Raw genomic sequence first — 25,644 nt, 5'->3', positions numbered from 1 at the left:
ACCTCTATTGGATTTACCTTAATTTGAGGACCTGACACAAGAATCCAGTTAAATGTTGTGGCTGCTGAATGTGTCAGTAAACTACTCTTTGATGACTCTCTCATGAAAATGAAGTTATGTTCGAGCTCTGTCATGCATCCAGTGACTATCAGTTGTAGGTCTTTGGACCCATAGTGGCATGACAAGAGATTTAACTGAAGAATAGACCCAAACAATCAGACCAGGAAAAAACTGTTTATTTCTTTTGTTGAAACACAAAATCTTGTGCAATAAATCTGAGATGAACTTGTTTGTTTTGTCAGTTATGCTCACTTATGCAATCTGTAACTATAAAATTAGAAAATGAAAACAAAACAAACTTGAATATTGTGACACAGTAATAAATCAGCTTGCAACTTGACCAAATGAGCTGTTGCACATTTTTGTATCCTTGCCTTTCCTCCGTGTCACAGCACTACAGACTCATCCAGCATGTCAACCCACACAGGCCTGAACAGATGCATCGGAGCTGCAGCTCCATAAAGCGTTTTATGACCATTAATGGGCTGAGAATTGATAAGCAAGTCAGCATGAGCTGTAATTGTGGATTTATCTACAGAAATGTTCACATACACCCATTTCCTGTTCCCGTGAGTTCCTGTGCCTTTTCATAGCTGCTGACTCATCACAAAACCAGACTTAGAAAAGGGTCATGCCCCTCCAGCCAATGCCTGCTTCACCAGGGTGGCTTGATTGGCAGCAGGGATCAACTTAATGAGTATTTGGCAGCATGTGTGCATGATTCACACACACACACCCACACACACACACACAGAGAGAGACACAGGTGTTGTCTGGGAAGGTTACAGTGCAATTTATGAGTGAGAGAGTGTAGGAAGGTAGACATAGATTATGGTGAATTATGTGTGTAAGCACGTGTAAGCATAACGGAAGTCAGACGGCATTACCTTGGGGCAGAAGTAATCTCACTGGTTGGGTTGAATAGCAGAAGGAGCCCCAGTGTTTGTGTCAGAGATAGTCTCTAGGACGTTACCCACAGGTTTCTGGAGAGCCATTGTGCAGCTCAGTGTCAGTGGCTGTGGTTGTCGCCATCTTGGCAGTGCCTGAGTCCACCAAATTGGCTAATACAAAAATGTGCAAAGAGTTAGAGCGTGGGTGGTTTGACGGCAGGTCGAATGAAGCCTGGTTGCTGAAATCGAGTCGCTAGCTGTCACTCATATGCGTGTGCCATGCCCATATGCATGTGTTTTAAGTGAGTTCTAGAAAAAAAACCCTACAGTTGTCATGAACGGGGAAATTAGCTACAGAGATCAAAACGTTTGTTTTTTGCACCATTCTGTAAACACGTTTAGTTCTGCTAAACTGAGGGTTTATGGGGATTGACTGACTTTTGGAGCCAGTTTCAAGTGCTCATTCGAGGAATTGCAGTTTTTGGCACTTCAGTGTTGGCTTCATTTTTCAGGCCCAGAGGTTGCCGTTTGGTTTCTGTCAACACCCATGAAACCAAGACAAAAAAAGACATGAGGTAAACCCAGACCAACAGACATCGAGGACAGCTAGCTGGATTAAACTAGCCAATAGCTCCCTGGATAGTTCACTGACCTAACCTGCTAACCTTCACTATCGACAGTCAGGTTCATAAATAAACAAAACATGTCATTGCCATTTTTCTGTTCTAATCACATTCAGACTTCCCAGCAGGTCTGGAACTTGTTGTGAGCGTTGCAGACTTACAGGCGTGTGTCATGCTGCATTCACACCATATGCACAGGATGGGAGTGATGGGAGAAGCTCCAGTTTTTCCACCTTGAGAGTGCTCACGCATTAATCCCCAATGATTAACTCAGCTAATTTACATCAGTTTTCGTCAACATCAGAAGCCAGATACAAAGTGTGCTGCTCCTTTTTGATTACCATAATCCACTGCATTAGTGTTATTGGATTTTATCTGGCTGTAACTGCCTGCGATGGTGTCTTTGCAGCTGTTTTGCGACTGGTTTGTTCTTTTCTGTAATTCTTTTTACCGTGTGTGAGATACCTGAGCTGAAATTCAACAGTCAGATTTAGAATTACAAGTAGGGGGGTTACATGAGCATTTTTTCCAACTTGGCTACTTGTTAGTACAGTCTGCTCAGTATGACATGAACGCAGCATTGCTGTAGCTCACACTTGACCTACACAATTCTTGCAAAGTTGCCCATTGACCTTTAATGTAATGTTTGTAATGAAAAATATAAAATGTCACTGACAGCTCATTTTTTATTCATATTTTGACTTATTTTGAGTTTACACACATGGTTCTTTGTCTCTGCCCACTAATTTAACTCAGCCATTGGTATTATTTCTGCCTCCAGAGCAATTTTATCTGTGAAAAATATACAGTATATCTACAGCAGGTAAAACTCCAAATAGCACATGTTAACGTTCACCTAAAGCTCGATGATGAGCTTTCCTTCATCGTCACTACTGCTGGTGTCTTCTGTGTAGTCGTGGCAGCTTTGCACAGGCCTGACTCCACTGGCCAGACACTCGGCGGGCTGGTAGCCATGGAGCTGGCCAGCAAAGAAGAAAGACTGGTATTTGTTGGTAATGTCAGGTCTCCCAGTGTTACCGCTCTGGTCACCTGGGGCCTTATCCTTGGTGTCTTGATAATCATCAAGTTGTGGATATGTAAAAGGCTTCGACGGCAGCACAGTATCATGATGTAGCACGTTGGTGTTTGACACTTGGGGGTCCCCTGTCAACCCAGCAGCAGCTCTGCTGACTTGACCAGAATAAGAAACTTGGCTGGGGTGTGTGGAGGATGATGTTTTCACATCAGGCAAAAGACCTTTGTGACTTCCTGTTGTTGGCTTGGTGCAGCAGCTTACTGCTGTGATGTGGTGTCCCGCGATAGTATTTCCTTGTTGAACAGACAGCGAGATGCTGGTCTGCTTTTGGTCCTGGTGTGAAAATGTCGGAGTTGGCTGAGGCCTGGACTCAGTCCGTGAGAAGACGTTTAGCGTTTCTGTCGACTGGGCCTGTGCTCGGATAAGATGACTTGAATTTGATTCACGTGAGATCTGTGTGTCTTGCTTGTGGATGATGCTGCTTTCCCAGTGTTGTTGTGAGAAAGAGAAGTTGGTCATTTCCAGTGGGGGCTGTGGAGAATTGAAAAGGCTAGCCTGGCCGCTGCTGGCAGGTAAATTAAGTTGATGTGACATGCTTGGAGCTTGCTGCAGGCTCTGTTGAGTGCATTCAGACATTCCTGAGTGTGGCGGGGAAAGATGCTGTGAATGCTGCTCCAATAGGCAAGAGTTTTTGAAGGAATCCACTTTAGCCTTTCTGTCTTCTCCCTGTTAAAAGAAGAATATGAGGAGGAATATTACCATCATGCCATCACAATAATACAGTCACTTCCCTCCCTCCACTGGCGCTGAAGCCCTGACGTTTGAAATCATATTCAGTTCTGCCGTAAAACAGAATGATGCCAATGAAACTGCTGTGAGCTGCCTACTTCTGGTATTGTTATAATGGGTTGCTGATGTTTTGGCAGCTTTGGCAAAAGGCTCATAAACTTCATAATTTATACCTTATTTGCCACCGTGTGTGGCTCACTATTTGTTTTTAGCATATTTGTTAGGCTGTGAAAATCTGTTTTTTTAAACCACATTCTTCTCTGTTCACACATCTTGGGGATCACGTATTTATTGCTCTGCAAATATTTCAAGAGAAAACCACAAATTCTGGTTTGGGTGTCTCTCGTTGCTCAGTAAATGTTTCTACGAAATGAAAAACAAATCTGTGATGTAACAACCCATTATGCCTGAAACCTGCTTCCACATGATCCCCAGATCAGGACAGTCTCAATATAGGATCTGGTGGTGAGGGATTGCGAGCGCTAATTTAGAAAGAACATGTGCATTTTTAGCCTGTTTTGTGACATTTCTGTCTATTGACAGATTCTGTCTTTTCTCTATTGCCTGTGTGTAGCTTGGTGATGGTTTATGCATAACACGTACATGAGAAGAAACAGTTAGAAAGTTACTGGCTTTTAGGATGTTAGGCTGTACAGTGAATTGTATAGTAAACATACATCCAGTGAGCAGTTAATTCAGACCCACCTCTGGCTTTGTCATATCTTGGAAACACGTGTATCTGCAGTTAGACTCAGCTTTGTCCCGCTGTCCTGTCTCTTCGTCTGTCTCGACCCCTGTGTTCTTGCCCTCTTCCGCCACCCCTCCACCACCCTGCCTGCCGATGCACTTGCGGTTTGCCCCTCCAGCCTCCTGGCTGTCCGAGCTGCCTAGCTGAGCAGAGATCCCTCCATGTCCCCGTGTCTGTGGCTTCTTCTGGGCTGCGCATCCCACAAGGGAGTCTCCCTCTGTGAGTCCTGGGGGACGAAAAAAAGTTTTCTATAAGACAGTGAATCCACAATGTTCAAGCTTGTCAGTCAGTTTTTACTTGCCTGGAAACTAAGCTTATACATCTCGTGTAAAAACCTGAATGCTGAAACTACAGCTGGTGGTTACATTACCTTTGGATAAAAGCCCAACAAACTATGATCACAAAAAAGAATCAAACAATATCTATGTCAAAATAATGGCCCTTTACCAGCAGTCAAATTAAAGGAAATAATGTGGTCAGTTTTTCTGGTGGGATACATATTGTTGTGATATATATATATATATATATATATATATATATATATATATATATATATATATGCACCAATGTGGTCAGGTATAATATGCAGTGTAGAGTACATGCAGTTTTCTTGATGGAAAACAAATGGGCTTGCTTGACTTTCTAGAATTAGCATGTCTTTACTCTGGCAAACTCTTTCTGCTATAAGAACGCTCTCATGGACCAGTGCCACCCCTCCTCCTCGCCTGTCCTATTCCCTTAAAGTTTTCCCTTCAATGATCTCCATAATGTTACTAAAAACTAGTGGAGGGTGACCCTTACCCCTCAGCTGGGGTGGATAAAAAAATATTCTGCAGGGAAATTCGATGTAAAGCGAATGCATTTTCAGGAATGCCATGCGACTGAGCTGTCATGTGACTGAACTCTTTGCGGGACAACTAGAAACTTGGGATTTTCTCTCAGTTTAGCAGTGGATGAGTGCCAGCCCTTTAGTTTACCCTGTGCTCCCTGAAATGACCTCTCAGCTTTTGTTACTGACTGCAGGCCTCAGATCCTTGAATTCAAAGAGTAGGTAAACTGGCGCTGTGTGCTGTGATGGATCAGTCGAGGGTTTTTGGTGATTCTGCAGAACACAAAACCAGGTTCGGACAAGACTCCACATACATGCTGTGATATTGTTTATCACATACTGCCACCTTGTGGTGAAAACTGGTTTCTATCTTGAAATATGCTCAGATTAAACCTTCATTAAAACACAGTGTAGTATGCCCATAAGTATTAGAGCAGACACATTTTTTGTTGTGTTGTTTCTGCACTCCAGGACATTGGACTGGAATCGAACCTGTGATGTTAACATCCTCACTATGTATTCATATTAATCTTACTTCTTCTTTTTTTTTTTTTTAATCTTTGAGGGGATTTACAATTTCTTGGGGCCATGGGGCCAAAATTAAGTGTGGGCCCTGTTGACAGTGCTGCCTTTTCTCTGTACATTGTGTCCTCTCACTCTCAAGTAAACATTTCTATAGGAACGCACCAGCTCAGCACAATATAAAATTAATGAAGATATTAAAACTAATTTTTACACAGGGTAAGACAGGGCCTCAAGATTGCCACAATGGAGGACCTGTTTAAAGGTCCAAATTAACTCAAACTGTACACAGTGAACCTGGGGCTGTAGGGGCCCTTTTTGGCCTGGGGACGTGGCAAAACAGCCTTTCTGCCTTCGCTCTGCTCTTCAGCAGTGAAATACAAATCAGGTTTCTGACTTTTCACTGACTGGCCTTAAACCTGGTTGCCCTGTACCGTATGTTCAGGGTCATTGCGGTTGTCACAAAATTTGGGGGCTATAAAAACATGACCTGAAGTGTTCACCATCCCTTACAGTCAGGTATTTACCCTCACAGTTCATTTTAAATCCAATGTGCTGGAGTACAGAGACAAGTCAATGAAGACTTCACACACAGCACTGTATATTTCTCTGATCCTGTACAATATGAATACTCATATGATTAGAATAGTCTTAAATACCTGCAGCAGGGCTCTGCACACTTGTAAGCACAGCTGGGATTTCTCTGAGTCTTTCCACCTGGATGTTAGAAGACACTGAAGTAAACTGATCCAGTTGTTTTTCTGAGTGGGCTGAGCTGATTACGTCCTGTGATTCACTTAGAAGAGTCATCTCCTTTGAAGACGCAGAGTTGTCCATAAGGCTCACCATGCTGCCGCCCATGTTTGCATGTTTAGATGAATTCAGAGCCTCTGATGATGTAGATTCCACTAGATTACAGTAGATGGATGGTTGTGGGGTCAGCTGTCTTGGAGCTTTGCATTTATTGATGGAAAATAAGGAAACTGAGCCAGAGAGTTCAGAAGTATGTGCAGCACCAGAGGTCTGACCGAGCCCAACCTGCAGAGGGGGGTGGGTGTCTCCACTTTCTAACTTGTTGCTTTTGTATGTGGAGGCTTCACCCTTGTCTTTTGTTGTGCCTACATCACATGTGGTTCCTTGACTCTTCTGTTTGTGTTGGCTTTCATGTTCCAGTATTTCTCTTCTTGTGCTATTCTGATTTACTGTGCTTGGAGAAAGAGAGGTCACGCTGAGCTTGTGTTGGCCAGAGAGTGTATGAGAGACCAGTCCACCTTGGCTGACCCTCCTGTCTGACAAAAGCTGCTCCTCAGCAAAACGGTTAAGAGAAAGGGCATGTTCCTCCTCTGAAGTTTGACTCCTTCCTGATTTTGCACCTTTGAATGAAGCAGCAGTTGACATAACATCGGCCGTATCGCTCTGAGTCTCTGTGACCGTGTTTACACGACCATATTTGTGTGGGCGTTGCGACGAACCTAGTGCTTCATGAGGCTTAGATCCAGCAGACACTGTAGCCTGAGCGGACTTACTGCTTTCAGTCAGATAGAGATTTGGCTCTGCCTTCCCACATTGTACAGACAGTGGAGGATTTATTGTCTCCATGTTAAGTCTCGGCGTGGACTCACTTTTGTCCAACTCCTTTTGATGTCCCAGCTGCTGATGCTCCAGTCCATCACTGCTACTCCCTGTGGTGTCAGAGCTTTCAGCTTTATTCTGGATCACGTCTGAGGCCACTGCTTGCATATCACGTCTCTGTGAGACGGTGCTACCTGCTTGCCTCTCAATCTGGGGTTCAATGAGAGCCAGCTGCTCATCAGATATGATCTGGAGGCAGATCTGAAGGTCTGCTGTGTGAACATGAAACACGTTCTGAGCAGCTGGCTGCACCTGGTCAAATGGTATGATGTGACAAGGTACAATTGGGGTGTTTGAACTGGCATATGCTCTGCTTACAGGGCCCAACTGGTCTGCTGGTGAGAGTTGTGTGTGTGACAGAGGATGATTAGGGTTAGGTTGCTCTTGTGAGAAAGCTGTGATGGCTGCAGCAGATGTCTGATATCCGTTTGTTGTAGTAATGGTAGGTGTAGCAGTCAAATTCGCAACCACGGATCCAACAGGTCTGGGTAACTGCTTTGGTGCTGAGCACACTGCAGATTTTGAATGCTGTATTGAGGTGGTGCATAATCCTGCTTCATTATCTTGTAGGCAGGTTGTGGTTATTGTGGTTGCTGCAAATTGTCTGTGCACAACAGCTAGACTAGATGTTGCATTTTTATTGAGACCTGATATTTGGGTTGTGGCTGCACAAGTCGAGAGGAGCTGGCCTTGTGAGGAGCTGAAAGCATTCGTCTCCTTGATATCATAACTCTGCATCAACGGTGAGCTGACAGGATCACTACATATCTTTTCAGGAGTTGTGACTGGGGTTTGCTCAGTGTGAGGAGAGGACAGAGCAGAGGTGAAACTGCGGCTATCAGTTGTTGTCAGTTTATCCACAGCATGCGGAGAGGGATTTGAGTCCGTTTCAGCAGCATTAGGCAACTTGAGCTGATACTTGGGCAGGAAGGTGGTCTTGGCAGTGGAGGTGGTGGAAGTGGCTGCCGAGCTGCTAACAGGCGGTGTATTTGCATTGATCAAGCATGGTGGGAAGAGAGCTCCTTTAAGCTGAGTATGTTTTAGATTTTTTTGTAGGTTGATGTAAGTGAGATTTGTATCCTGCTGAGGTGCACTGCCAGTGACAGATGGACAGGGATGAGTCAGTGCGTTTGGGTCGGTCTCCATCTCAAAAGGGCAAATCGTTTTGTCGTCAGTTTTCTGCTTTTTCCGGTCCGAGGGAATATGGGCTCCACAGAGCTGCGAGCTGGAGTCAGTATGTTTTCCTTCATTAATCAATCTCCCATCCTCTGCTCTGCTCATGCTTTCTGTTTTGTGGCTAACCAGTGATCCAATTAAAGGTAATGGCAGTACTGACAGAGACAAATTTCTCCGGAGTGGAGTCTTGAGAGAGCTGCATGATGTATGAAGCTGGCTAGTTTTTAAATTCAAATCCACAGCAGAGACGAGGGATAGTTTGGCAGGAGAGCAGTCTGGATGACACACTGTTGCACTGCTGCTCGTGAAGTTCACTGTTGAGCCTGCTGTTGCCACTGTCTCCTTCTGAACTGCTGACAGCCTTTTTTGTAAGCCCTGAACGACCTCGTGCTCTGGGTTCGTCGAACATTTCCTGCCTTTGATAACACTGTCATCGCCGCCTTTCTCAGCACTGTAGAGCTTCTTAAATGTCCCCCCACCGTACATGTACCACTTGTTGTAGGCAAACTTCTGCGCTTTCTTCCTCCGGAACTTTCTGTTGCTTGGCTCTACACAAATGTCACCGCCATCCCCATCGCAGCTGAGACTACCGGTGCACGCCTCCTCCACAGATGAATTCATGAAGAGACCGTCTGTTGCGTGGTTGCAGTCTACGGCTGTCTGCCGGACCAGTGGGCGGTGGGTGGATGACTGCTGGTTCACAGGCTTGATCGCGAAACCTGTTGGATTGATCTGGCCAGAGCTTCCCCTCCGGACAAGTGTTACATAATCACTCTGATAGGAGGATTTTGGGCTGCTGCTCTCAGGCTGCAGGAGGGTAACGCTGAAAGGGAGGGAGTTGCTGCGGGTCAAGGGGGCATGCTCCATGGTGGTGGAGTGCTGAGTGGGCACAGAGCTGTAGAAGCCAGGCCTCCTGTTTCTTTGTAGCCCAACACTTGGAGTCTTACTGATCCTCATGTCAAAGTGAAAGGAATCCTTGTACGTGTACGGCATGGGGAGGTCGATACTACCCTGTTTTGACAGAACTGTCTTCCGTGGCCGTACGTTCTCCAGATGTTTGTCCTCCACAACAGCTGTATTCTCCGAAATCAGCTTAGATATACGCTCCTCCAGTATCTTGTGCTCCTGCTCCCTTGCCATGTCTTTGGGTTCATATCCAACTTGGCCTGGTTCTGACTGTGTTTGGGCACTGGTGGGTTCTTCAAGATGCTCTTTGGTGGATTCAGTGAGGGAATCCATACTGTGATCAGGTAAAATGCTGCCGGGGCTCGGGTAGTGGTCGCTGCTCTCACTGAAGCCTGAGTCAGTGCTCTCGTGACTCTGTGATTTTCCTCTGGCTACAGAGCTCTCCCACTGCTTGGAGAACAGAGTGGCTTCTTGTCTCTGAAGGGGAAGATGTCGACTAGCAGTCAGCGGAGATTTTTCATTTTCTGTCCTCTGTTTTTCCCCTTCTGTTGTTGTCCTTCCAGTCTCATTTGGGTCTTTGGTCTTATGATCCGCAGAGGTCAAATCATTCTGTTCACTGACAGATCCATGCGTCTTTGCCGAGTAGACCTTTGCAGCACTGGCTGGAGAGATGGCGATCTCAGCAGTAGACAATGTGGCGTCCTTTTCCACGCTGCCCGATGCCTCGCTGCGCTCATCCAGAGACAAACTGGAGGCATGAGTCTCTCTGGAGCTGGACATGCTGTCTAGGCTGCCCAGGCTGCTCTGCTCTGACTCGGACGAGAGGCGGGCATGAGCCTGAGTACGCTTATGTTTGTAGAGGTTGCTCTGAGTCTTGAAAGAAATTCCACAAGTAGTGCAGGGGTAAGGCCGCTCCCCGGTGTGGCAGCGGAGGTGTTTCTCCAGCACACTGGGCTTCATACAGTCCCGTCCACAGTGAGGACACACGTGCTTTCCTGACGACTTGGGTCTAGCTGCAGGAGAAGCAGCTGCCAGACTCAATCCCGGCTGAGACTGCAGCCCACCAGCAATATGGAGTGTCAGAAAGGGAAGCGTCTCCTTGGAGTAAAGCGGCGGCATAGCCAGATGGAGTGTGGCTGGCTCCCGGGCAGCTGCAGGAGGCTGGGAGTAAGGCTGCGCTGGTAGAGCAGGCACTGCGTGGATGTAAACAGCCGTCAGCGGGGCCTGGATGTCCATCCTTTTCTCTGTCTGTGCTGCAACGGAGTTGATGTGCACTGGAGCACTCGCCAATCCTGGCTTGCCAGTCTCCATGGTAACACTGCTGCTGTCGTGATGTACTAGTGCCAGGTCTCTAATTACCTGTAAGATAAGAACAGTTTGCATTAGACCTCTGCTTTGCCTCAGATCAAGTGGGGCAGATCTGTCTGTTTGAACAGTGATGCTTTTAGGTTTTAAAAATAAGACTTCATTCCTGGGCAATATTTTGCTATTGTACCAGTGGAACAGAGAAAATCAGCAGCAATGAATAAACATAATAAGCAGTTAATGATGACAGATATGCAGTACCCTTTAGGACAGATGGCTAATAAAGGAATTAATCCAGTTTGGATTTTGCATGGCTGTAAAATCCAGGGAGATGTGTTTTGCTGTGGTATCTCCTCTATATCTAGCTCAGTGATATCATTTTTATGATAAGCAATAATATCCATGGTTACAGAGCAAAGAGAAAGAAGAGGCATTTAAATTTCTCTGCTGCTAATTTCAAGAGCAGGTGGTGCAGGAATATAACTGTCAAGGAATGTTTTGTAGGCAGGCAGTGGACATATATGAGATGAGATGGAGAGAAAGGAATCTGCACAGCAGAGAGAAGCAGAGGCTGATGTAGCCGAGTGACTCACATCAGGGGAGGGATGAGGGAGTGAGATCAGATACTCATACAGTACAGCAGAGGCTTTTATCTCCCCAAATGAAATGTGTCCGCTGACATTAGCTTTTGCCTCTGTCACCAGTCTGCACCAATTAAACGGCATACTCTTGATGTTCGCAGAAGCATGTGGCAGCTTTGTCTCCCGACAGACTGTCATATTTGTGCAGTAATCTAATCAAAGTGTAAAGCCACCGAGATGAAAAGATAAACGGCCTCATATCAGGTCAACCAAATGTAATTTCCCATTGCTGTGATGCTGCTTTTACATGAATTGTGATTTTGCATAATTCACCCACAGAGTTGCGGTTGGCATGGATCACACTCTTTGTTGGTTGTACAGCATGAGCACGCCCACGTTAGATACTTTTTGTGGTGCTGTGAATTTACGAAAGTTTGTTTCTGTTCATTTTCGAGTGAGTTCTCCATTAAAAGGAGAAACCCTGCGCGACTGCATTTTAATTTTCAAACATTGTTGTCTCGGGATCCGCCCTCTTACTGTAATGTGCTTTCTCTTCCTTACAGCTATGTAAATAAGGCATATTGTTACACGTGCTGCAACTCCATGAAGTATATAATTATAGTGTGGACTTCCGAGGCATTAAGAAGGATTCTTTTCTGCAAGAACTTGTAGTCAGTTTTAAAATTGTGTACAAGTGTGTCCTGGGTGGAATGGGTTCAAAAACAGACCAAACTGTCCTGAAAAACAGCTTCTGCTTATAGTACGAGCAAGCATCCGCAAAAATGGATAGCATCAAAAAGCAAATGAAACGGAAGATTTTCCTGATTTCTTCTGTCATTACGAGAGAATGTTGACTCTTGTTTCATCTGGGATATTCTCGATTAATTTCATTTCCAATTCCATTGTTCTGACTTTGTGAAAGGAATGTTTGAAAAGAGGAAATATCTGATGGGCTTGCCATTATACCGTGTAGGTAAGAATAACACCACAAGAAACCAGAACGTGCCATGACTAGGCCAAAACCCAGGCGTAACAGTTAAGAAGAGAGAAGAAAACAGAAGAAGTCACTTACCTTCTTGCTTTGCACTTCAATCAGCAACAATTATCCATCTCAGAAAGTCCTCTATGCTGAACAGCCTCATCCTCAGTATACCTCCTCATTTCAGTCTGTTTTGGCATCCAGGCCGTTTGCTCCTCTCCAATCTGATTTTCTCGCACAGCTCTTTGACATGAACTGTTTCTTGTCATGAGGAAGCGGAACAAATGCAAATGAGAGAGAAGATGCACTATGAAAGTGGTGAGGCAGAGAGGAGGGGAGTGAGGGAAGGAGAAGGGCTGGCTGGGTGGGTGTGTGGCTGTCAAACAAAGACTTCCGGAGGCCAAGTTGAAAACATAGATTACACAGAGTGATCAGCAGGAGTGAGAGAGCGGAGAGGCCCTGAGTGTAGAAGGAAGGATTTAAAGCTAATACAAAGTGTTGTGCAGAAGTGAAAGCGACTGCTTGGCAGAGGAAGTGCGGTAGCAGAGGCGAGCTTACCTTCAACAGTCACGTTGGCAGACTTACTGACTTTACCATCAACAGTTTGAGGCAGTATCTGACTTCTGCCTCACTTATATACTCGTTCCCCCACCTACCTACTTCCTCCTACACGCTATATTTCATACACCCACGTAGACAAGGGTGCAGCAAAGCTAATGTTGATGTGGCCGCTCGGCTGCACGTGCACTGCTCTCACTCGCTCAGGCAGAGAACAAACTGGTGAGTTGTAAGTGGCTGCAGTGAATTTCCCACCTCCGACCATAGCTCCCACCACAATTTATTTCACTTTGCACAGGTGCACCAGTTCACGCTGCACATGCTTATACAGTCACACTGTGGCTGGTTTTAACCAGCAAAATTGTAGATTTAAGAAACAGAATACAGATTATTATGCTGTTTCAAAATCCTGAGTAATGACGTTTTCTTCAACTTGTCAAGGAGTAAACTTGTCAACAAAATGCATCACAAAGCACATCAAATGTTCTGTCATTGTACCATTTCCACTGAGTAACACCTACAGGTGAAATTTGGCCCTACAGTTATACAGCTATACATGACCAGCTTATTTGTTTGACCCAGTTATGAATGAACAGAACGTCGCTATTTTTTAAACGTCATGATGGCATAAATAGACAAATGCAACACAAACTTTTTCACAGTGACCCTTGCTGTTCCCATGGCCATTCCACCTAATGACCAACGTCAGTGCCAGAAACACAGTCACTATGTAGGCCTACCTTTCTAGACAGCATGAAGGAAGAGGAATATCCTGGATGGGATCTTTGGCTGAGTGCTGCCTTACACGTTGCAAGCAGCCTTGTGTGGAGTTAGTAAAACCATGCTGTTGGCATAAGTACACCAAAACTGAATTGGATTACATTTTTAAAACCTCAGTAACATTTGCATTCATTTGAAACAGTGAGTCTGGCCAGCTGACAGTGTATGAGCAAGCATTCACTCTCCTTTCAGCTCTCTTTTGGTCCCACCAAGCAGTGAAACTGAACCAAAACAGGCTGTAAAACCAAAACAATCAGCTAAAAGAAGTTAAAATGCTCCACAGAGTTGTGGGGAAATGCAGTCATGTTCTAATTCTCTGTACGTTTGTCAATACAAACGACCACTTACTTAATACATTAATGACTGATAACAGCCACAAAATGATTGATAACAGCCACCTCAGCTTTGTTCGGTTGTCTTAAATGTGAAAACTTATGTGGGACAAATGACAAAAATTTAATGAAAATAGTATTCCTGGTCTCAATAGCTCTGGTGGATGATGTTTTCAAAGCTCTGCTTTTTTTGAACGGTATGTCATCGTGTGGGATCGACCATGCAATTACCAGATGACATCTGCTGAAGGAAAACAAATAGTTTTATATCATTTCACTGCTTCAGACTCTAGCTGGTCTCCAAGGCAACTGCAGGCTGGTCCACTGAGTACATGCTTTGAGTTGACATGGTAACAAGACACCACCTACCACGGATGTTTTCTCCTGTCCTCATACAGCTCACAGTCCTGCAGGGTGGAAGCATAGTTTCAGGCATGTTTGCATGTTCTGAAGGACTGAGTCAGCTTTTTAAATCACACTGTGTGTATGGTCTACATGGATGTGTACAGATGTCTTCTCTAAAATAGTCAGCAGGCGCTTTATTTTGTTGATAGATGATATTTTGGCCATGTTACTCAGGTTACTAGGATACAGGACTTGAGTCAAGTTTTACAGCTGATGGTCAGCAGTAACCAGAGACCAATAAAATGTGCTGTGTTACTCATCCTGCTCTCCCAGTTGCTGAACCTCTGCATTGTTTTGTTGCAGTTATGTAGACATTTATCCATGTGGATACAGCTATTCATGTATTTTTAGCCATTGAATGGAATTATCACACATGTAGAGTAGAGCTAATGCTCACCTGATCCCAGTGGTTATAAACACAATGCTCAAAAAGCTAATGCCATCATGCAAGACCTACAGTTTGAGTACTTTTTCAGTCACTTGAGACAAATAGTTCCTCTCCTCCTCCCTAATTCTGTGAGCACTATTGAAGTGTGCAGGCGCCTCTGCACATTGAAATATACAAGTTCTTTCAAGTTATGGCCCCCGATTGAAGGTACCCAAAGGAAATATCCGGCTTGCTTCACTGGTGTTTGTGTAGACCCCTTTTCTGCTCTTTTGCACATTAATGACAAATGACAAACTGATGTATGTTTTGAACAGGCTAAGCCTCCATCTGCATGTATTACACTACATGTCTTTTTGGCCAGCATTTGAACTGATGAGCCACATTGCAGGAGGTGGCAACAGAGAGACTGTGTGTGGGTGGGTGCTGAATTGCTGGAGGCCTATATCCACTTACATGTTCACTTATGCCTTTTCAGTAGCTAAAGAATAGCAGTCTAATCCCCCACTTATGTTTCCACCACAACTACCAGCTCTCAAACACAGCATGTATATCATATACCAGTGTTAAACTGTAAACCTCCATTATCATCTCTGTTTTACTGGATCGCAGTCTCTGCCTGCTCTGTTCTGCATGTAGCTCAGCAAAATCTTTTTTCAAGCTTGCAACTGCAAAGCCAAGACTGTGATAATAGCGAAGACTGAGATCAAAACCAGGGCAGAAGCATAAAGCTTTTCTTTCTGTATGTACTGTACTTGATGCTGTACTTGTGCTCCCTCTGCTGGGCTATGAGTGTAGGCCGACATCGTGTCTGTGGTAAAATGAGGTTTATGCACATATGAAAGAAAATGATTTAGGTGATAGAATTGGGGTTGACTAACTGTTATTTTATATTATCTATTAATCCAGTGATTGTTGTTTTTAATTGTTTAGTCTGTAAAATGTTAGACACAGAACCCCAGGTGACTTATTCATATTGTTTTTTATTGACTGACCAACACTCCAAATCTAAAAGAAATTCATTAACATATGACATCAAACAGAGGGAAGGAGCAAATCTTCACAATTTAGATGTTTAGTGATATTTCTGGAGAGTGAAATGTTTAATTGCAGTGTTATAAAGACTGTTTGTCTATATCAGACACACTCTCTTTGTTGGAGTTAAAATGGAAAGAAAATATTAAATTGATTTGATAACTGCTTGATTTGATAGTGATTTTACACAGAATTATACGGATGCTGCTAAGAAACCAGAAACAGGATTTGGAGCGGCAGAGACTCAGAAGAGACTGCAGATGCAGGTGAAGCAGCTGGAGCAGCAGCTGCAGGAGAGGGACGCCCAGATCCTGGTCCTCACAGAGGAGAAAGAGCATCTCTCTGAAATGCTCGCAGCGGCCACAGACGGCGCTGAAGTTCTCAAGACCAACTTCACGAAGGAGCTGGCCGAAAGGGAACAGAGCTGGGAGACCAGACTCAGACAGCTGGAGGCCAGAAACAAACAGCTGGCAGAGAGGGAACAGAGCTGGGAGACCAGACTCAAAGGGCTCGAGGACAGAAACAAACGGCTGGCTGGCACCGCACAGCGCTGGCAGACCATCGCCCAACAGGTGGTGCAACTGGACAACCTCTGCGAGAAAAGGAAGGAGACAGAGACAACAACAGAAAGTCTTAAGACTGGATAGGAAATGGAAGAGAAAGAGCAGATGAAGGAAAGGAAGAAGAAAGAAAAAGAGGAGAGGAAGGAAAGGAAAAAGAGAGATCAAAATCAAATTAAAATCAATCCATAAAAATTAACTACAACTCAAAGAGAATTAAGTTAAATTCAATCATTAAAAATCTAATAATCAATCAATTTGATTAAAGGGCACGTGTCTGCGTCTGTGAATAAAGATATACGATAGAAAAACAACTGTAAGACATTATGGTGGTTGTAAAGAAGAAATGCTGGCCTCTGTCATCAAATATTGTTGTTTGAGTTCCTGTTGACTGAAACAACACTAAAATCCTGTTTGAACACGATGAACTTCAGCTCATTAAATATGTTTCCAAACGCTCAGTAACAGCAGCTGCTTTTGTACTGGTCAGTGGTGGAATGTAACTAAGAGCATTTAGTCAACACCGCTGTGAAGTACAAGTTTGAGGTTCTGTAAAAAGTGTCACTGGGTTTAATTACAATTTAGTCAACAAATAAAGGTATGTTAACAAATACTGTTCCCTCTTTGTGGTCAGAAAGGAGAGACGATAAGATGTTCATGGAACAAATATAAAATGAAGGACTGACAAACTTCTCAGACGTGTTGTGATGACGCCCCCTCCTGCTGCAGGTATTTGAACGGCCTCTGGCAGCAGAAAGAAGTGAGCTCTGTGTTTATGTTCCTCAGAAATGAAAAATGAGGCGAGTGGGTGCAGAGAGCAGGGGCTGCCACTGGGGGGCGACACATACTGACAGGTTTCCACCCGAGAGGCGCTTTTACACCGACACACTTATTAATCACATTTAACTCAGTTTTGTCTCAGTTTTCAACACGCTTAGCTGCTTTTTCTGGGTAAGCTAATGCCATACTGCCACTCAATTTGACGGGACAAAATAAACAGGAGGGAAAAACGACCGTAATACGTAAACTTTAGAAATGTTTAACCTGTTGTCTGACTAGTCTGACTGTCACTGAGATGTTTAAATGCAGTTTTGTCCAACCTAAAATCACTGGTCATCACTTCTGGTTTGAAGCCCTAATGGCTAAATGAATTTAAAATTGAATAAAACGAGGTTAGTGGTGAATAGCGTCTGTATGATTTTAAATGAATGCATCGCGATCACGTTGGCAGAGAACCGCGCATGCGCAGGTAATTCACACAGTGGTCGGGTCGAAGAAGCCGGAGACGTCTCATCAAGCGGGTTCGCCCGTTGCTGCGATATGTCAACGTGTCCGCCATATTGGATGAGGCCGATCTGCCCCCGTAAACTAATGTTACTGTTAGTTAATGTGTTAGTCAATGTGATGTTTTTTAATGTTTACTCCTTATATGTTTAGGACATAGTTAAGCACCAAACCAACCAACATGAGATTTACTGCTACCAATGTAGGTAACACTGTTATTGTGATGATAATATACATGAAATATTTATATTAAACTGTGTTCAGCACAAACGTTTAAATTTAATTAATTTTCGTTAATTATTTTGATATTCAGTGACTGATGAATATATATACAGTACATGCATATATGAACATATATACATACATACATACATATATCTATATAGGGGTATTGATGAACATAAATACATCTATACAACTGCTGTGTGTGTGTGTGTGTGTGTGTGTGTGTGTATAAGCTAAAACTTTGGAAAAGAATGGTCTTGCACAGCTATCTCCGTGTGTTGCCACTCTCCGACCGTTCGCTTTTGCCACATCCAATATGGCGGCGACGTCGACGTATGATTCAGCGCTCGCTCGATTCGCTTACGTATGTACGTAAATACGTAACGTAACGCACGTTTGGGTCTCGGAGCGCCATTGGAAGTTTGAAGAGGGTTCGATATTTTTATGTTTTACAATGAATAGAGATCAGTAATATTACTATCTTGTCTTTAAACTGCACATAGTGTTTTTGTTGCATAGTTCAGACGTGCAGCCAGTTCGGGCTTTTATCCGCGCTTAACCGACTGTTGTTTTTGCTCTGTCTGAACTCTAACAACAACGCTAACGTAATTAGCAGCAGTGCTAGGCACAACTTCCATTCATTCGTTGTATCTGATCAAACAGGGTCGTTAATATAGCCTCAGGTAACCGTGAGTGTTTGAAACTTAGCGTCATAAGTGATGGTCACGTTAGCAAACTAGCTTGCTGTTTCGGACGATAACGTACTACATTAGATAACGCCTTGTTAAACGTATTTAACTTACTAGCAGCTAATGTAGTATTAAGATTCATTGTTGACATCGTGTCTTTTGTTACAGCTAGCTAAATTATCATTATTGACGGCCCGCTCCTGGTCAGTCTGACCCACCATGTATCGTCCCAAACCAACTCTAAAGGACCGACAGCACCTGTACAAGCTCATCATAAGCCAGCTGCTCTATGATGGATACACCAATATCGCCAACAGTCTCATTAACGAGGTGAAACCACAGAGTGTAGTGTCGCCCTCCGAGCAGCTGATGCAGCTGGCAAAGATAGGTAAGAACTGCTATCTCCATGACAGCATGTTTAAGCTATGTGTGAGGGTTCAGGAGGTACTAATTGTACAATTTGCAACCTTTTTCAGGGATGGAGAATGATGACAGTGCAGTTCAGTATGCCATTGGGCGCTCAGATACAGTGGCACCTGGTGTGGGTATTGATCTGGAATTTGATGCAGATGTCCAGACCATGTCTCCAGAGGCATCAGAGTATGAGACATGCTATGTAACATCCCATAAGGGTCCATGCCGTGTGGCTTCATACAGTCGTGATGGGCAGCTCATTGCCACTGGCTCTGCTGATGCTTCCATTAAGATCCTGGATACTGAACGCATGCTGGCCAAGAGTGCCATGCCTATTGAGGTGAGGCAGATTTGAGACCAGAGTACAGTACACATTTTTCATCAAGCGGGCTTATGTTTATTGTTTGTCTGCCTTTTTTTTTTTTTTCATTTATTCAGGTGATGATGAACGAGACAGCGCAGCAAAACATGGAGAATCACCCTGTGATTCGAACACTGTATGACCATGTCGACGAAGTCACCTGCCTCGCCTTCCATCCGACTGAACAGATTCTAGCTTCTGGATCACGAGATTACACCCTCAAACTCTTTGACTACTCAAAGCCCTCTGCAAAAAGAGCATTTAAATATATACAGGTAGGTTTGAAAAAGAAACCAATTATCCAGTTGATAGTGGAAATACCAAGTTACATAGAAATTAGGGATGTTCCTAATGACTAGTTTCCATGATGTTCAAACTTAGACATGGCAACTAGTCTAAAAGTAGGAAAACAGTCAGAAAACAGTCAAAACTGAGCACAGTTTAATCTATAAGGGTAAACACTGTCTGAAAAAATGTTGCGTATAACATCAGAGCCATTTGAAACCAGTTCATTTTTAAATAACCAAATTGTATTTTAAATGCCACTGAAATGTGTGGCATTTTGTGTCGTGCATCAGGGTTTCTGGTCCATGTGTCCTGGCAGATTTCAGCGTCCCAGACAAGTGGGAGAAATTCCAGTAAAATTTGGTCTTTGCTCATGGACCCTCTTTGTTTGTGTCCAAGTGACTTTCGTGAACAACAGTTTTTGAAGTTGGTCCACTATTAAGGGAGACTACTTGTTTTTGCCACTAACAGGCTCAGATTGTTATTCTAAGTGTCTGACAACATTATGGAAAGAATCCCTACAGAGACTGACCTTCTTATTAAACAGTAAGATCCTTTTTGTTTAACCAGAAACCCTTTACAGAAATGTATCGTTGTAAAACATGCTTCATTCAAACTTGACATAAACAAAAGAAAACTCACCAAAACCTTGTTGGTTTGTCTTTCCACTGGTTTTGCTGAATTAAACCTGCAATTCAACAAATTAGATGTGAAAATATAGGGAGTGGAGCGAAAGGGAGGGTGAACATCAGTGGAGCAGCGGGAAAAATGGCACGTAGAGCCAGAATATTTTCACGTCATGACATTATGATTATTAGAGAGAGATTTAAATATGTCAGACTGGAATAGATCAAACAGTAATGCAAAATAACAGAAAAACTGCTGTGCATTGTAAACACATTATTGTGTAGTTTACACATATCCATTGATAAAATAGAAATAAGTTGAACTGACTAGTATATTTGGTGCTGACAGGCGAAGGTAGCAGCGTTCAGTCGACTAATTCCACATATCCCCACTAGAAATTAACTAAGATCATGTAAATAAGGCTTTAAAAATTGCGACATTTAAATTTTGGAAAAGTTTGTTGGCTATTATTGCTCTGTTATGATCCAATCCTCTCTTCATCTGTTTCGCTACAGGAAGCAGAAATGCTGCGTTCGATCTCCTTCCACCCTTCTGGTGACTTCCTTCTGGTGGGGACACAGCACCCCACCCTCCGCCTCTACGACGTTAATACCTTCCAGTGCTTTGTGTCCTGCAACCCGCTGGACCAGCACACAGACACCATCAGCGGCGTCAGCTACAACCCCACCGCCAACAGCTACGTCACCTGCAGCAAAGACGGCAGCATCAAGCTCTGGGACGGCGTCTCCAACCGATGCGTGACCACTTTCGAGAAGGCCCACGACGGAGCCGAAGTCTGCTCGGCCATCTTCTCTAAGAACTCCAAATACATCCTGTCCAGTGGCAAAGACTCTGTGGTCAAACTGTGGGAGATCTCTACAGGCCGGACACTGGTCAAGTACACAGGTAAGAAGCATGTGCAGGTTCATACAGCAGGGTTAGGGAGAAGTGTCATATGTTGGAATAGATTTGAACAGATTATGCCCTATATTTAACGTGCTAGGGCAAATGGGGACGCAGTGCTCAAAGTGACAGACCTTACCGAGTTCGATCTATTCCTTTCATCTGATTCAAAAAGCGTCTTAGTATATGGTTTGTAATCCAATTCAGAACTGACACATATATTTTTAAAGGCTGCAATACAAAGCTGGTTTGATGTGATTCAATTTGGCTTCATTTCTGTTCAATTCAACTTCCATTCAAATTGTACGTCAATTAAAAACAGTGCATTTTGATTAAAATTTGACAAAGAATAACAAGAATAAACGAGCAGATACACGAGGTAACTTTTTGGGCAGTCCAAAAACACACCATATTATCACTAACATACAGTTTGGGTATTATTCACCTCAATTCATCCATGTAAATTAGGTGTTTTCAACATTGCCTCGAGTGGACTGCTGCTTTCTTTAACAGCAAAAAACATGTTTGATGTTTAAAACAGCATTTAAGATGAAATATGAAACCCACACCGGGAAATTGTCACAGCAGCAAAACGAGGTACAAAATGAATGCAAAGAGTAGAAAAGTCATCTTAAAACATTACACATTGTGAGCATCTGCCAACAGCGTTTCCCTGCATTCAACAGCAGCGCAGCGCCGCTGCTATATAACAATCCCCCACATACAACAGACATGCTGTCTCTACTTTAAGCAGCTGGGGTCAGGGACTAGCGTGGATTATAAATCAAACACCCCCAGACATTGCCACCGTTTAGAGGTCTGTTATTAGTTATTGGTCATTTGACAGTGCAACGCAGCAGTAACGAAGGCCCCACTGCCTACCTATAACGAAGTTCAGCGAAGACATAGAGATGGGGTGGCCACTCCTCTTTGTCTTCATGGAAAGTCACAGATGCATTTTTAAAGTTCATGCATAGAACGTCTTTCAGAAGAGTTTGGTAAAGTGGTTGGTCAGAAAAAGAGGGTGATGAATGAAGGTCATGATGAAGTTGAGGCTTGTTAGATTAAATGAAAGAGATGGGGAGGTGGGTATTCTGCCTCCTCACAAATGCACTTGATGGAATGTAATCCAGTAGAATGCAGAGAGCAGTGTTAGCAGCATGGAAAACAAAGCCTAATTTGACGTTTTGGCCTCAAACTGTTGTCCAATCCTCACTAAGTTGACAATGTTTTGAGGCATTCGAGGGTTGATGTCTGTTGTGTTCATTCGCCTGTGAAGACTATATTGAACAGCAGTGCCCCCTAGCCAAGTAGTTAAGAAGTGCTTTTATTTCAACTATTGACAGGTTTGAAATCGTGTCAGAAAGTCAGAAGTTGAGTCTGGTCACAAATGATAGCATTATAATAAGGACTAAAATAGAATGTATTGATATTCTAGGTAAATATTATTCAGTGCAATAGCTGGTTCATTGTCTTGCTGGTTCTACATTGATTTCAGTAACAGTCGACATACATCGTGTCACCACCAGCCTAAATAGGTATAAGATTTACGGAGCAGGAAAAGTGTCAATTCTCAAAAGGTTTCAGTTTTGGTAGAAGGTGTGAGTGCAGGTGTACGTCTTCTCTGTTTTTCCTCACATCTTCTAACGCAGTACAGAGTGAGCGTTTCATCACACTGACCACATTATCAGGAACACGCCGAGTGTTGCAGCTTCCTCTGTTGTTATTCTTCAAATAATTGTTGCAAGAAAGCGTGTCAAGTTCAGTGAAAGAGGATTTTCTTCAGTAACAATGCCATGACACCTTTCCTTCTCTGGGTGAATGAACACTGGATTTTTCTTCTTTAGAAAAGAAGACAGTGATGTCATCATGTGTTGAACTCATTAGGCTTTCTAAGAAAGGTGGCAGAAGCACGACACTCTGGACGTAATGGTGATGTGAGAGGAGTCATGGGAAATTTCATTGATTGTAGATGTTTTTTCTTTTTTTTTTTCAAGAACTCTGAGGTTTTGATCCCTCACTATGGAAACCTGATTTCATCATGTTGCATGAAACACTTTGTTGATCATAGTTGCTTATTGAACATTGTACAGCAACAGCTGACAAGTTTGTATTAGATTAGTGACACATTGTCGTGTTGTTCTGTACATCAGCATGTTGGCTTGTTGGGGTTAAAGCTTTAAACACATCAGATGAACAGTGTACAATTAGAGCCCTTTTAATACCTATAACCACAGTTAGCTAACAACCTGACTCCTAGGCCATGACAAATATGGGAATGGACACAACAGATGATGATAAATTAAAGGTATTGTTTGTGATAAAGTAAACAACTTAAGAAATAACTACAAATATGGAGTATGTCAGTAGTAACATCAGTGTTGAAACACTGACATCACACTTGATATTGTCCCTGGTGATGCTCTGACAAGCCTGGACAACAACTCTCTGCTACATTTTGGGGACCTCTTACCTAAAGTATGGTCTTTCAACAAACAATCTCTGTCCAGTTGAGAGTTTTAGCACCATTTCAGACTGTCAGACATTGCAAAGCTGTGTCATACAGGCACAACTGTGGTCATTTAATTTATCACACAGACTGATTTTTTTTTTTTTTTTTGTAGCATGTGTGACACATGACAGGCGTTAAATGACAGACAAGGCAGATGAGCACTTCCTCACCTGTGTTCCTGCCCAGCTGACATTTCTTCAACACTTGAGTCTGTTTCAGGGCTCCACATTATTCAAAGGTTTCAGGTTATGATCCAAAGTGAATCCAGTCCAGTACCCACTGTGTTGATGCTGGTCTTGGATGCTACATGAAGTGTAGGCTAACATTACTATCTCTGTCCTGCTCTTCATCAGATTTGTCTGTAGTTACATTTGTCCATTTTATACCTGTAGTGCCAGGATTTACTAGCCTTGTCTTATATGTGGACCACCAGCTGGTGAGGATGCTGACTTTTTGCCTGGGACTTGCAACTTTAGCCTTCCGCTTTTTGCATGCTATCATGTATGTAACCATCAAATGCACGTATAAAACATCTTAACAGGGTTTTAGTATTACTAAGTATTCCCATGGCAAATCTGCAAACATTTTGATTGTTAATGCGTAGAAAATTCTGAGAAAGTGCAGGTGTGCGAGAAAGATAAGTTTGACAGTTAATTATAGATGAATATTTTGGCTTTTGGCTCTGATTTGATTTAAATTGCGTGGTGTTAGCAGTGCAGTGACCCCTCCGGGTGACATGTTTCTCCTGCGTGTTGCAGGCGCGGGGCTGAGCGGCCGGCAGATGCATCGCACGCAGGGCGTGTTCAACCACACGGAGGACTACGTCCTGCTGCCGGACGAGCGCACCATCAGCCTGTGCTGCTGGGACTCGCGCACGGCCGAGAGGAAAAACCTGCTGTCTCTGGGACACAACAACATCGTCCGCTGCATCGTCCACTCGCCCACCAACCCCGGCTTTATGACCTGCAGCGACGACTTCAGAGCCCGCTTCTGGTACCGCCGCACCACCACAGACTGAGACGCATCTCTGCCTCGTCCCCTTTGCCGCCAAACAGGATGCTGACCTCAGCGAACGCACCACTGTCATCCGTCGTGTCTTTCATTTTTATTATTACTTTTGAAACTGTGCAGTGGAATGTGTGGGGCTCTGCTTAAGAAAAGAAAGTCATTGCACCATCTCTCTAAAGAGTGAGGGCACTATTTTTCTAGATGTCTCTGTTTGACGACAACACTTGTGAACTCGTGAACTGACCTTTAGAACTTCTTTCATTGCTAGGAAACCTCAGTTGTAACTCGTCTCACATTTCTCAGTTGTATGTGTTAAGTGGCAGCAGAGTTGGTTTGTCGGCTTTTCCACTTTTATATTTTGTCGATGTCCTTGTTGTAATTCAGATTTTTATTAAACCATTAATAAGAACAAGCCTCTTCTGTGAATTTGAAGATGAAAAATCCCCTTAGAACTCATAACCACAGCTATGGCAATATCCTGTAGATATTTTAAGACCACAGTAGCTGCTGCAGAAAGTGAGCAACCTGCAGAGAGCACAAATCTGCAGTGGTACCACAACACACACACACACACACACTGCCATAGTCGTCATAGATATGAATGTACTTATTGATTCTGACTGTGGCTACATTCATAAACCAGTTACAAGTCCAAACTTGAAATGTTGGATTAACTTTCTGTTGGTGAAAAGTTCTTTTCTTGAAATACTGTGTTGTGTTTAGTGACATCCTCAAAGAAAAGAGCGAGAGAGAACAGAAGAACTTATCGAAGCTGGTGTCCGTCTCCACTTTAGCCTGCATCCTCAGACTGGAAGGTCACCCTGCCCCATCACTCCTCTGCGCTCCCCAACCCCCAACCCAGCTCCCCCAGACGCTGCTGTGTGTGTTGTCCAGACAACAACGAGTAAAGCCACAAGAATTTTCTGCTTCAAACACCCCTTGTAAACCTGCCACATATGGGGGGGCTATGTCAATTCCACAAAGAAAGAGAAAGCAAAATAAATGAGCAGAACAAAAATTCCCTCATTTGGTTGGAAACATATTAGTGACAAACCAAGCCGTACTTCTGCTTTACCAGAAAGACAGAGGAGGGAGTGTAGAATGGCACGAGGAGGGGCAGCTGTAGAGGAGGGGTGTCTCTGGCCAATGGTGCTGCAAGACAGCAGCTAATGTCATGGAGCTGGGTTTCTCCGCCCAGGTTGTAA

The 25,644-nt window shown here is 43.7% G+C and overlaps 2 protein-coding genes across 4 annotated transcripts; one reads left to right on the top strand and one right to left on the bottom strand.

The window, feature by feature from the left end:
• Window positions 1-221: 221 nt before the first annotated feature.
• On the bottom strand, window positions 222-12,327 carry znf831 (zinc finger protein 831). The gene is made up of 4 exons (XM_041953754.1): window positions 12,170-12,327; window positions 6,157-10,570; window positions 4,104-4,372; window positions 222-3,335 (listed from the first exon to the last, which is right to left on the bottom strand). The coding sequence occupies exons 2-4, from the start codon at window positions 10,520-10,522 to the stop codon at window positions 2,430-2,432; spliced, it is 5,541 nt and encodes a 1,846-aa protein (XP_041809688.1). The 5' UTR covers window positions 10,523-10,570; window positions 12,170-12,327; the 3' UTR covers window positions 222-2,429.
• Window positions 7,857-24,840, top strand: cstf1 (cleavage stimulation factor, 3' pre-RNA, subunit 1). Of its 3 annotated transcripts, none has more exons than XM_041953786.1 (6): window positions 7,857-7,872; window positions 18,498-18,717; window positions 18,806-19,083; window positions 19,182-19,379; window positions 20,532-20,922; window positions 24,190-24,840. In XM_041953786.1, the coding sequence occupies exons 2-6, from the start codon at window positions 18,549-18,551 to the stop codon at window positions 24,447-24,449; spliced, it is 1,296 nt and encodes a 431-aa protein (XP_041809720.1). In that variant the 5' UTR covers window positions 7,857-7,872; window positions 18,498-18,548; the 3' UTR covers window positions 24,450-24,840. The 3 variants fall into 3 exon arrangements, with proteins under 3 accessions (XP_041809720.1, XP_041809702.1, XP_041809711.1); XM_041953768.1 differs by lacking the exon at window positions 7,857-7,872 and adding an exon at window positions 18,027-18,071; XM_041953777.1 differs by lacking the exon at window positions 7,857-7,872 and adding an exon at window positions 18,078-18,323.
• The last annotated feature ends 804 nt before the right edge of the window (window positions 24,841-25,644 follow it).

The sequence above is a fragment of the Chelmon rostratus genome, chromosome 2, assembly GCF_017976325.1.
Source record: "Chelmon rostratus isolate fCheRos1 chromosome 2, fCheRos1.pri, whole genome shotgun sequence".
NCBI classification, from domain to species: Eukaryota; Metazoa; Chordata; class Actinopteri; order Chaetodontiformes; family Chaetodontidae; genus Chelmon; species Chelmon rostratus.
Note: the sequence above shows the minus strand (reverse complement) of the source record. Positions and strands in the feature narration are given on the sequence as shown.

Bases quoted from the DNA above. Each gene is read 5' to 3' on its own strand.
- znf831 (XM_041953754.1), bottom strand. From the start codon at position 10,522: ATGGAGACTGGCAAGCCAGGATTGGCGAGTGCTCCAGTGCACATCAAC. The intron at 4,373-6,156 runs GTATTTAAGACT...TTCGTCCCCCAG, and splicing joins TGTGCAGAGCCCTGCTGCAG to GACTCACAGAGGGAGACTCC. The intron at 3,336-4,103 runs GTGGGTCTGAAT...TTCTTTTAACAG, and splicing joins AAGATATGACAAAGCCAGAG to GGAGAAGACAGAAAGGCTAA.
- cstf1 (XM_041953786.1), top strand. From the start codon at position 18,549: ATGTATCGTCCCAAACCAACTCTAAAGGACCGACAGCACCTGTACAAG. The intron at 19,084-19,181 runs GTGAGGCAGATT...TCATTTATTCAG, and splicing joins AGAGTGCCATGCCTATTGAG to GTGATGATGAACGAGACAGC. The intron at 20,923-24,189 runs GTAAGAAGCATG...TGCGTGTTGCAG, and splicing joins GACACTGGTCAAGTACACAG to GCGCGGGGCTGAGCGGCCGG.